General features: G+C 44.0%; 1 protein-coding gene across 1 annotated transcript in view; it reads right to left on the bottom strand.

Moving 5' to 3' along the window:
• LOC146197355 (glutathione hydrolase 1 proenzyme-like) overlaps positions 1–12,531 on the bottom strand; it is a 56,224-nt gene that overhangs the window by 29,841 nt on the left and 13,852 nt on the right. Inside the window, exons 6-8 of the mRNA XM_084597174.1 lie at positions 7,269–7,425; positions 5,665–5,733; positions 3,461–3,530 (exon numbers count right to left, since the gene is read on the bottom strand). Of these exons, the coding sequence (XP_084453300.1) occupies positions 3,461–3,530; positions 5,665–5,733; positions 7,269–7,425 (296 nt within the window). The remainder of the gene's footprint in view (positions 1–3,460; positions 3,531–5,664; positions 5,734–7,268; positions 7,426–12,531) is intronic.

Raw genomic sequence — 12,531 nt, 5'->3', positions numbered from 1 at the left:
CTACCTCCGAACTTGCGGTCTCCTCGGACTCCACTTCACGTGTGTAGTCGAATCCAGCGGTATAATGCACGCCGTAGGTCGAAACTTGGACTTGAACGGCTGCGTTCGACGGAGCTCATCGAACGCGCGGCCGCTCACTCCGGCTCAGCTATTCGTTTCTCCCCCAGCTGGCGCCGGCTGTGGTTCTAGAGGCGCTGCGCTTCCACTGAGTGACGGCATAAAAGAGGCGCGTTGCTCCTGGTTAGACAGACTTTATGGACAAGGAGAAAGAAAGATGGCGCCAGGTCGCCGCATTGCTTTCGCAACCTACCAGGCTTAACTAAAGCTAAGCCCCAGCTAATTTTTTCTTTATGTGCATTGACATTTCTCTCTTTTCTGTGCTTGTGAAACAAATTTACTCTGTCGTGCTGCTCGAGGGGTCGTTTTCTCAGTTCTGGAACTGTTTGCGCTGTACATGACCTGACAAGTTAGCCCGACTCGTTTCTTTAGTGACACCGGTGACGAGTTATAATGTTCTCTTGTTAATTCCTTTTGAACTACTTACAACACCCTGCGTTTTCTGTTACAATAAATATCGCGGCTTCCCACTCTTGGAATTTGTTAAAGAAGGTTGCGCAACAGAACCCTTCGAGGATGGTTAAGTTTCCCAGCCTGTCAATCTACTTCAGCTTGAGCTTGCTGTGATCTAATGAATAACTTTTTATTTTCCTCTCCCAGCCTCAGGAGTTCTTGTGTGAGGTTCTCGCTGCTTTAAGGAGTTCATACTTATTTCTTGGAAGATCGTCATGAAGTGGGTCACCAAATGAGACCCATTCGAGGTCCTTTTGCATTATTAGCTCGAAAACTCGCTGGGAAACTCTGCAAATGGTGTGCAAATGGTGTGTCGAACAGTAGGTCAGTTTCTCGGTGACTGCTGGTATCACGTTGAGACCACTGATATTTATCACTAAGGTGAATTACTCTGTGCGCTGTCTCAGTGTAACCGACTTCCTGTGACGATGACTTGGATGCTGACTCGGGTAAACGGAAGTCGATCATCGGCGTGATCTTCGTGGAACATTCTAGTTTTGTCTCGATGACATGCTGCGCAGTTAGGTCCAGCGGTGATTCACTGAACATGGCTTCAAATATTGAAGGCTTCTGTCAACAACAGCGATAATAGTTTCGGTATTTGACTTCTTGAGCAACTGGAAACCTTCCACATCCGTGGATTGAAGCACTTTACGCCGCGTTGAGATGTAACTCTCCTGGTAGGTGGATCAATCAAGCTTTGTTTTCCCAGTGTGAGCCGCAGGTTTTTGTTATACTGAGCTGGGCTCCATTAGAAAACAGACCGTTGTTGATTTCTGTCGACCTCGGAGTGAATCGTTGACCAGAGCCTTGTTCTTAGTCATGTTCAAGTTTCCTAAGGCCGTCAAAGCTTCTTTCGATAAAGGTGCTTCTCTTCAAGCATATGCAGCTTCAGCGGGTGGCTCAACTGCTGCCCTCATAAACCGACAACTATTGGCAGCAGGAGCAGGCTCCTCAAGGGTCTCGATGTGGCTGCGGAGGAGCGTCGTCGTTCATGTGGCACTTTACTCATACTCTAGAACGAATGCGATGTCTTCTGCTAAAACGCTATCTCTAAAAGCCTGCATATCCTCACTAAGCACGCGCAAGCCCTCGTGCAGGTCTTCAGCTGCACGTTAATAAGCTTTAACTAAATAATATTTCCGGTGTTTTGTTTCAAACGTTCACTTGCATCATGGACTAGCTCAGTCTGAAAAGCATACTGGATGGTGCGCTTCATTTTTATGCGGCGCATAATAACTCGGTGAAGCCCTCTTTGTCTCCGGTGGGGTTCGCTGGCGGAGCTCCTTTCTAGAGGGGCAGCGTCATTTTTCCTACTGACCTCCAGGAAGAACCGATCGAGGAGTTCACGATAACCTCCCGGGTTTCGGAACCATAAATATAGAAGCAGGAAGGCCTCCTCTGTCTTTTAATCCCTGGTTATCTCCAACCACCTTCCCTCGGCTGTTAATATGACAATTAGTCTCCACGCGCCCCTAGTCGACCCCTACTCCCCTCCCCTTAGTTGAGCTTGCAGACCCATGCGCGAGTCTACAAGATGAACTCATTTGCGTCGCCAAAAGCCCTACTCCCCTCAAAGCTCACTGTGTTTCTTTTCGCCATGAATGAACAAAAAAACAAAAAAAAAAAACATCCGAGAGCATGTAATGGTGCAGGCAAAAGTAAAAGGAGCACACTATTTCATTATTATTACTTTTCCCACGTTTTATAATTGAAACTGGCAGTGACGGTCTAGTGCGCTTTCACTTGGAGAAATAACGCTTTCTTATCTATTACACAAGGCGTGATTGCAATTTGAACGGAAAACGCCCTCCGTTTACTTATGTGCCCACCTGTACATCCCTGAAGCTTTACTAGACGGCCCAGCAGAAATAGTTCCTTGTTGATGTTCCTAATGTACTGTAAATAACTATGTTTTAGAAAGGACAAAAGTGATCTGTAGCATATCTTCGGCCCTAGTAACGTCGCACATTTCAAAGGGAACTAACGATCGCTATATGCACACACCACAAAAAGAGCAGATTCTGATTAAAAACAATTCCGATTGAAAAAAGTTTCTGATTAAAAACATTGGCCAATTGTTCTTTTTAAAGGGACACTCCGGTGGTTTTTTCGTCATTTTGTGAAAAACCGTTCTTCGAAATTTCAATAAGAAGTCTTTTTAAAAAGGGAAAACAGCAAATTGAAACCGAAACTGCTTTCACGGCCAGAAACGACGTCCCAGTTTACGAAATAGCGAGGTCACACTCAGTATTAGAAAACCACTCGTACGTGCGTTGGATGGTGAAAATAAAGTATGGAAATCATGACGCACTACATAAAATGTCTGAGGTAGTTCAATATAAGCCCCACGATTTCATAATCACACGGGAAGTGGACAGTAACGCCGGTATACTGTTTGTGACGTCAGAAACTCAGTGTTGCCCGCAGAAATACTCTTAGCTTAAGCCATGAAAAGGGCATATTTTAAAGTCGCGTTGCGCGCGAACGGATTATCGTACGGCGCCTAAATTTTGTAGAATGCGTCAGGGCGGAGAGCAGAACCTACAGTAAAATTTTTACTACAATATTCGAATGCAAAAAAACCTCCGGAGTCTTATCACAAACATCTAGTCTTATCACAAACATCGTGTCCGAAGACTAAGTAGCAGTAGGCTTCACACCAAGTTATCATAGATGACGCATGTTATATATCATTCTGCCCTTCTGAACGTATTGCTAGGCCTGCTGGCGTCGATAGGTACACGCGCATCATGCGGCGACTTAAGCTCGAAGTTGCGCGAAAGCTTCAACAAAGAGGTATCAGCTATACGCTGTTTGCAGCCGTCTACTGAGCTGTTAGCACATCGCGTGCCAGCAAGCGATACCGAAGCATGGCTTTAGAACTTACATCAATGGCTGTTTTAGTGTCCCCAAGCTCTCCTCTCCCAGCGAAGATGAACTTCAGCTTCTCCACGAACCTGATAAGGGGAAAATCTGTCATTACAAATTGCTAGCTTTGAGTGCATAATCACATGGCTAGACTATATATGTTTATCACCATACGAGAAAACACGGAATAGATGAAAATGCTCCGTAAATTCGAGGGTTGAAATGGGGCCATGGAAATTTGGCGTCAGTATTTTTGTCCCGGAGCAATAGCTCTAAGGATCGCTTCTTGGGCACAGTAGAGGGCGAGATGACAAGCTTAGATTTCATGTCGATTCGCCAAGCGAGCCAAGATTTCATGTCGCTGATTGTTATCGACTGCCGACCCGTCACAGACTCGCTTATCCCTCACTGGCACATGTGGATATATACCAGGTGATGCAGCTGAATGTAAGCAATGTTTTAAAAAGACTGTCTGCAGCACTTTTTTCATTTTGTTAACTTTATTAGAAAATACTACTTTGTTAACTGTCGAAATATTGCTTTCCGGAAAAGAAGTGCGAATACAAATGTTGCAGATCACCTAGAAAAAAAAAAGTTAAGTAAAACGTTTGCACCAATTTGCACCAAGCTGCTAATTATGCAATTACTGTTTTATTTGCACTGGTAAACAGCTCGCACACATAAAAAAAAATATCGAGCAACAGCGATACTATTTCAGAGCCTACTTGACCAGTAGCAGGACAGACGAGAGAGAGAGAGAGAGAGAGAGAGAGAGAGAGGGAGGGAGGGACCAACAGTTGTTCACTTGCTAGCTTCATCATAAGGCGAGTAAAAAAAGATGCGTAAATGCCTTTGTGCAAATAAATTGATCAAAATAGCTGTTGTGATCAGTTGGTTCATACTTAGCACCACCGGGCTAAGCACATTCAAAATACCAGCCTAAAAAAATTGAGACAAAGGAACACAAAACTACAGGATGGGTGCTGTCCTGCAAACATTTGTGGAAATATTTCAGCTTCGTCGCTAAGCTTGCTTTTACCCCGCAACTGTCGTGGAGCCAGCTCCTACTTTGATTCATCAGGAGTTTGGGTCCGCTACATATCCAGCAGTTACCCTTGTTATGTGTCGAGGGGGATTGAGCCGCTTCACGATCCCAACGCTGCCAGCAGTGTTAGATGTCCAGTGCCGGTGCTGCTCGAACCATCTTTTGCCAAGACGGCGTCTGTTCTAGGCAGGACCGGAGGGCCGCTGAATGAAGACGTTTTTAGGATGTAGAAGAAAGGCCTTATTTTACATATTTACAACTTCGATGTAGGTGATCTACCGACCAGGTAGCGTTCGTGCCCGAGCTTTGTAGGACTCCGGTTTCCTAAAGTTCCTAGAAGCTTGGGGCGGGCCAGCCGAGGAAGCAGTAACTTTAACACATCCCTCTCGCGCAAATTTCTCTCTCTCTCTCTCTCTCTCTCTCACACACACACACACACACACACACACACACACACACACACACACACACACACACACACACACACACACACACACACACACACACACACACACACACACACACACACACACATGGCCACTGACACGCCCCCGGCAAGATCTTGCTTGAAAGAGAGGAGGTCGCCGTTAGCGTCTCATGCGTCCCCCAAGGTGACATATCCCGAGGCCCAACATTCGCAGGCGTGACTAAAGGGAGGAAGCACACCCGGAGACAGTCGTCTCTTTGCTGCATGTCGTCGCTTGTCCTCTCGACGTGGCCCTGAGGCGGTTGCACCAGAGGCCAGCCAGCTGCTCAGAGTTGCCTGGGCTGGCTGGGTCCGCGACGTGCTGACACCGTGCGTCGAGTAACGTCGAAAGCCACGCTGCTTTCCGCGAAAGGCGAAGCCGGTAGCCTTGTCCCAGCACGTGTCCTGAGCCGGCAGATCCGCTTCAGCTGCCACTTGACGCTCTTGACCTTCCGGAAACCAGGATTCGCCACCTCCAAGACCGCTCAGTTCCGGATGCAGACGCCGATCTTAATACCTTTAATGCTGATGCCACCCCCATCTTTGAGGTGGTGTAATCACAGCTCAGGATAATTTTCAACGCTTTCAAGTTTGATTTATCTAGATTACGCTTTAAGCCACGAAGCATACATGTGTTGCAGTGTTTCGTTTGTACATGTTACAACGCGAGGAGTGAGGCATCGAAGAAATGTATAGGCAGTGGGGTGCTTACTCATTTAAGGCTTTTCCCTCCATCGATGGAGCCGGTGGTTTGTTCACTGTTCCCTGCAGCACCGTGTAACTGCAAAAAATAATTTAAAATAAAATTAGTAGAGATAGACGGGCAGGCTCAGCGCATGAATTAGGGCGAGCTGTTATGGTTATAGCTTAGGTTTACATGCATAGCCCTGTATTCTGTCGTAGCACCACACTCGTCATAACCTCCACTCTTCACGGTAGCCACCCAGTGGGTCCTTCACGTGCCATCCATCTTCCGTTCGCATCTTCCTCAGCTCGTGCCATTTGCTCGAATGTCAAGAGGCCCCCCGTCGGATCACGACCACTCTCGCTTCCCTCTCGCACTTTTCCTAGTCCTTGTTACCCCTAAATGTGGGGAGCGGATCTCTCTTCACTGTGACACCTGGAGTGGTTGGCAGGTGCCCCCTGTAATGTGTAAATACCACTTGTCCAGCATGGCAGGTGGCAATCAGATGAATTCAATTTTCAATTAAGATGCTATGGCTGACGCGCTAGGTTCCAGGATAAAATACAGGGCCATGTGGCTGAACCTATGACAGCCTTATACCAGCCTTCGCGTATTCAAGCCTTCGCTGCAAAAAGAAGTTCCTAACGTAAATCATTGAAAGTATGTGACCTGAAAAGGAGCGGTATTACCATGTCGGTGTGCCATTTCAACTTGACGGCCGCCATGCAAGCTCCTGGTCACTGCTTCGCATTTATGTACCACTCTGCAGAAGCTCACACGTCCGCCAGTCGTGCTTGATGCTGTAGCATTAGAGCGTCAAGAAGCTGAAAACTATCTGACGTAGGTGCCGTTGTGAAGCCTCACCTGGCAACCATTGCCAGGTGAACTTCACGACGGTGTTTATAGGTAGATTTTTCTCTCTTCACCTGGCAACCATGGGAGGTAGAGAGAAAATATATATATATGTCTCTCTCCACTTGTATGGGAGTGGAGAGAGAGGCCAGATTAAGAATGTGAAGCCTTCACTTGCCAGTTGTGGCAGGTGGTGCCTAAGGGGATTCCCTTCCTCTTCCTGCCAACTGAAGCAGGCAGCAGAAGAAGAGAGCAATCCCCTCTCCCTGCTTGTAGACAGAGGAGACCTGAATGAGAATTACTCTACAAAAACGAATCACAGAAGAAATTGCGTATATAAATGTAATAAATATAGAATTAGGTTTGGCGTAGAATTTGAATTCAAGTAGAACTTCAAGTGACAAAAAAAAAAAAAAGCAATCGCATTTGTTTGGCGTATAGATAGCAATTTCGTTTTCATGAGCGTTGCCAACACTGGCTTTGATAGATTCACTATGCAAAAACACATTCTTCCACAAATGTTTCCCGTACTGTTGTAATTGATTGGATCATCATAACATTACTCTGCTCGCGCAATGGAAGCTGCACACATACCAGCCGCCTGAACTAGAATGCGAGCCGCGACCCTAAAAATATAAAGTGACTATATATGCCCTCGAAATTTTGCTCATTTCGTTAGATATCATTTGGTAAATTGTATGGGAGAAGTTGAAAATCGAATCAAATGGAAATGAAATATACATAAAAGGGGGGGGGGGGGGGGGGGAGGGGGTGCTTGCCTGAGGTTGGTGCTGTCAAACAAGGCTCCCACGATGGCTCCGCTGCCAGGGAACGGGGCGCTGTATACGGTCTTCCCGCTGCTTATCTCAGCGGCCAGAGCTGGTAGCCACCGCGGTTTGTAGTCGTGGAAGTCTTCCGGAGTTATAATGCCGTCATCTGGTACCAGAACCGCAAAAAATAAAAATAAAAAAAAAATAAAAAATTAAAAAACGCAACCCGGTTCGTTCTCGCTTGACTTTTGCTTAAATCCTTGGTTTGTTGCAGAACCCTCTCAAATTCTCAAATAAGGCGCCCAAAACATGCTGGCAAATGTATTGAAATATAAATAACAAAGGGAGCAAAGACAGAACAAGCTATTTTTGCCTCCTGTGAGTCCTGTCTCTCACCTTGGCAAAAACAGCGTCTTACGCATGGGAGGATATGCGGCACTTTCAAATTGCGTTATTAGTTGATATGTTTGAAAGGTTACTGGTATAAAAGTTGAACGTATTCCTAGGATAAATGTTTATATTACTTATGAAGGTTAAAACTGCAAACGATAAAGACTATGGGGACACTTAAACAAGGGCCTTGTCAGGCTCACTCTGATAGCACCCTCCCATATGAAGGAAGAGGCACGAGTTGGCAGCTGCGGCCATGTCAGCGCCATGATCTTGATTTATAACTCACAACACCGTCAACGAGCCGACACCTGATTTTCTGCTGAACAGGGCATTAAACGCTACTACATTAAAATGCCAGCAGCCCGAGGACCTGTGTGCAGTAGAGATCGTTTATTTATTTATTTATTCAAATACCTCACGGGCTCCGATTGGAGTATTATGTGAGGGGGGTTACATAACTGGGGTGCGAAACAGAAGCATGTAGAAGATGGTTATTTTAACATCGTTATTTTCAAAACGTTAACATTATACAATGGCAAACACAAGAAAAGAGAACAAAATTTGAAAAGCATATTATAGAACACACTTCAGTAACAGCACACTTCAGAACAAAATGTTGCTTATTTTTTCTTTGAAAAATAACATAATCTGAAGTGTGAACAATGTTATCAGGAAGACTATTCCAATAAATGATGGCACGGGGCAGGGCTGATGAGTTGAATGCAGTGGTTCTTCCCGAAAGGCGTTTAAAACTGAGGTGATTATGCAATCGGTGAGATGTGCGGGCCGGTTTTGTGAGAGGTAGTGTGAAGGAATGATGGCTATAAAAAATTTTATGGAAGAGACAGATAAGTGCTATTGTTCTGCGAGATTCTAAGGATGGAAGGGATAACGACGCCTTAATGTTAGTTTTATTTATTCAAATATTTATTTATTCGTGGAGTAGCTACTAAATGCATTTCGCAGAAAAAAATTCCCTCACGCTAGCACGTATAGCCTACTGATGTAACGAAGCTCCGCACACTTGCAGAAATGCAGTCGGATACAGAGTAAAAGTTGTGTGGCGAGGCTGATAACCGGTAGGTGTTGCATTAAACTAAACACGCCAGTGAAAACTCTGCACGCCGTTTTGATGTCAATAATACGTGTGCTTTATAAGCACGGTGCTGTTATCTTTCTGGATTTCTGGTGTAGAGAATGCACCGGAATTTTGGGTAAATTGGCTGTACTGCTACATTTTTCAGTGCAGGAGTGCATTTCATGGATCGCACGCAGGGTCTTCACTGCTTTTGCTTCCTCATTGCAGCGGCCACCCGGACAATTATTGAGTTTACTAAAGCAGTATGCCTTTGAACTCATATATGCCCGAAATTGAGAAACCCGAGGAAATGGTTTGGTTTGGTTTGGATTGTGGGGTTTAACGTCACAAAGCGACTCAGACTGTGAGAGACGCCGTATTAGAGGACTCTGGAAATCTCGGCAACCTAGGCTTCTTCAGCGTGCACTGACATCGCACAGCACATGGGCGTCTTGCTTATCGCCTCCAGAGAAAAGCGCCTGCCGAGGTCGGAATTCGAAGCCGCATTCTTGGGCTCAGTAGTCGAGCGCCGTAACCACTGCGTCACCCCGGCGCACAAAGTTGAGAGGAAGTAAATAAATAAATAAATAAATAAATAAATAAATAAATAAATAAATAAATAAATAAATAAATAAATAAATAAATAAATAAATAAATAAATAAATAAATAAATAAATAAATAAATAAATAAATAAATTAAATAAATAAATAAATAAATAAATAAATAAATAAATAAATAAATAAATAAATAAATAAATAAATAAATAAATAAATAAATAAATAAATAAATAAGGGAACCTAAGTTCCGCCTTAACAGCATGACACGATAGCAGTCAGGTCTTCGCTTGCGTAGGTACATTTTGCAGCTCATTTAATAAATTCCTATTGTCTCGCACATATTCATTAACATGCTAAGTTATGTGAAAGACCACCTGATATAGAAATACATAAAGCCGCGCCTTAACCAAGTCGTATGGATGTGCCTGAGTGGCTCAGGAGTAACGTTTATTAGTCCTCTCCCAAGTGTTCTAAAAGGTTCAATTTCTATCTCAGTTTCCCATTTCAAAATGAAGAAGTGCAAGTTGGCAGCACCTTCCGTGTTACGTTGTCTCGTGGCGTAACACAACTCACCGACAAATCAGTACCAGGCCATGTGACCTGCCAACTAACACCTGCTGGAGGCAACGCTGATAACGTAGGATTTTCTGCAGAACAGGGTATTTACGCGGTACACTAAAAATCGTTCAGCTATTTGTATTGCTAAATGTGTTGCTGACGTGCCATCAAGTGGCGCAATCTCTGCTCAAAGGCGTGAACGGCACAAACGTTATCAGTTCCCGCAGCTTCGCTCAGAAGGCGCCACAATGTTTTAGCGTGCAAAAAAGCATCACTTCCCCTTTCTCTTCGTTTTTCCGTGATGTGCCAACGACGCTTCAGATAAAAAAACGCGTCCTTTACCAGCTGTCGATATACATCAGGAAGTAGTACGTACGAGATGAAATTTGTGGGCGGTAACTTTACAAGCACATAGAAAGAGGACACACGACACGCGGCATGTCTCTTCCTCCGTGTTTGCACCAAAACATTTCCGTCATTTACCAACTTTCTAATCCAAGAATTGGTAGTACGAGAAATAAGATTATATGGTTACGCTTCGGTGGATGTCAGTGAGTAATCACTGCCTTATTATAAATATGGAGTTCTCCGTGCCGTTGGTGAGAATGCATTTCTGCGACAGTTTCAACCAGTGTTTCACGGTTGTGTGCCATATGTGGTGTGGCGGCAAGTAGTGGCACACGAAACGTGAACACTTGCTCGCGCTTTCTCGGCACCGGTCAAAGGGCTGGTGCACGCGCGCCTCGAACCCGCTGCACAAAGAGCTTTTAATTTTTTCCCAATAGAGACAGAACTATAAAACGATTGACATTCGGAAAGTCTGTTTCTTCGGCCAGTTGGTGGAGTTTGCTCATTTTGGCGAAGCTTGAAGCTAAAAAAAAAAAAAAAAAAAAAATGAACGTCGGAGAGGCATAGGACAAAGCGCTCTGAAGGACATCGAAAAGAGCCCGATGTGTGTGAAAGGATGTTCAGCCAGGCTGTTTCTTGAGATAGTTGGGGCAATTTGCTAATTTTAGAGAATATCTAAGTGCTTTGGAACGAAAAATGGAACGAAAAATCTTAGGGGTAACATTATGAGATAGGAAGCGTGCAGGGTGGGTTAGAGAAATAACTCAAGTTACTGACATTCTAGTGGAAATCAAGAAGCAGAAATGGGCATGGGCATTAGATGTAGTGCGAAGAGAGGATAACCGATGGTCGCTTAGGGTAACAAACTGGATTCCAAGGGAAAGAAAGCGTAGCAGGGCGCGGCAGAAAATTAGGTGGGCGGATGAGGTTAAGAAGTTCGCAGGGGTCAGGTGGATGCAGCTAGCACAGAACCGGGTTAATTGGAGCAATATGGGAGAGGGCTTCTCCCTGCAGTGGGTGTAGTCAGGCTGATGGTGAGAAGTGCTTTGCCCTGTGTTTCTCTCACGTCTCTGTCTTTTTTGCGTTTCAGGCTTCTCCAAAATGAGTAAAAGAAGGCTATTGTACATAAGGTCTGTAGACGGAAAAAAGGAAATTAAGGGTGTGCAGAGAAAACGAATTGATGGTGGTTAGAAACATTAGTATTTCGATAGTCTATAAACAATGATATGAAGGGCGCTTTATATTTTCGTTGGTAGAAACCTATATATGTCTATAGACAAAAGTAAATTAGGGTCGGTAATGATTTTAGTCTGTAGCTAGTCCACAGACAAAATGAAATGAAGAGAGACTAAATAAATAAATAAATAAATAAATAAATAAATAAATAAATAAATAAATAAATAAATAAATAAATAAATAAATAAATAAATAAATAAATAAATAAATAAATAAATAAATAAATAAATAAATAAATAAATAAATAAATAAATAAATAAATAAATAAATTAAGACCACTCTAAACTGATCTATAGGTAGTCCATAGATTATCTTCAGACAGAAGGAGGTAAATGGTATTATAGAATTTTGTGTTTAGCATATACTTTATAATTCTCTACAGACAAAATGAGGTGCCTGAAGGATTTCTATGGATTGTGTAAAAATTCTATACAAAATATGCAGATTATTTTGATAAGTGTCAGCCGTCCTTCGGGAGAGACGTAGTTCTTTGCTCGTGCTCTAAACCGCCGACATGGCATCAGAAGTCGGAGGTTGCCTTTTCCGAAGAGAGTCTCATCATCCTCAGCTGTAAAGTGACCGTGAAGGCATAGGCCTTAGCTGCGAATTCGGCAGACATTGGACTGAAGCGTCCTAAACTATTCACATTCGACTAGGCCCCCCGAATGGGCATACTGGATACTGAAGTTAGACTATTATACCGCAGCGCATCCAGTCTCAACAAGCAGAAATCGGAGACCCAAGTGCCAAGCGAAGTAGATATGTTCTCACTCACACCTGAAGACGAAAGAGCTATATGACCTCGCCGAGGCTACAAGTGTGCTTTAAACGGCGCGAACAAGAATTTGCGTTTCCTCTCCTGTCATACTTGTCCTTTTGTCCCTTGCTACTTGTCCCGTTAGGTTAAGTTGCACTCTTTCATCGGCTTGACGCGAAATCAAGCTATTACTAAATTCCTCTTTCTCCGGCATGTCAAGAGCTGGCTACCTTAATAAAGTGACGGGGGCGCTAGTTTCACAAGGCAACCATTTGGCATCCCATCAGTGCCTGAATACATACAGAAATGCATGTCTGAAATTCTTAGTGGTAAATCAATCTCCT

This window comes from Amblyomma maculatum, chromosome 3, assembly GCF_055883805.1.
Source record: "Amblyomma maculatum isolate TAMU_Amacu chromosome 3, ASM5588380v1, whole genome shotgun sequence".
NCBI classification, from domain to species: Eukaryota; Metazoa; Arthropoda; class Arachnida; order Ixodida; family Ixodidae; genus Amblyomma; species Amblyomma maculatum.
Note: the sequence above shows the minus strand (reverse complement) of the source record. Positions and strands in the feature narration are given on the sequence as shown.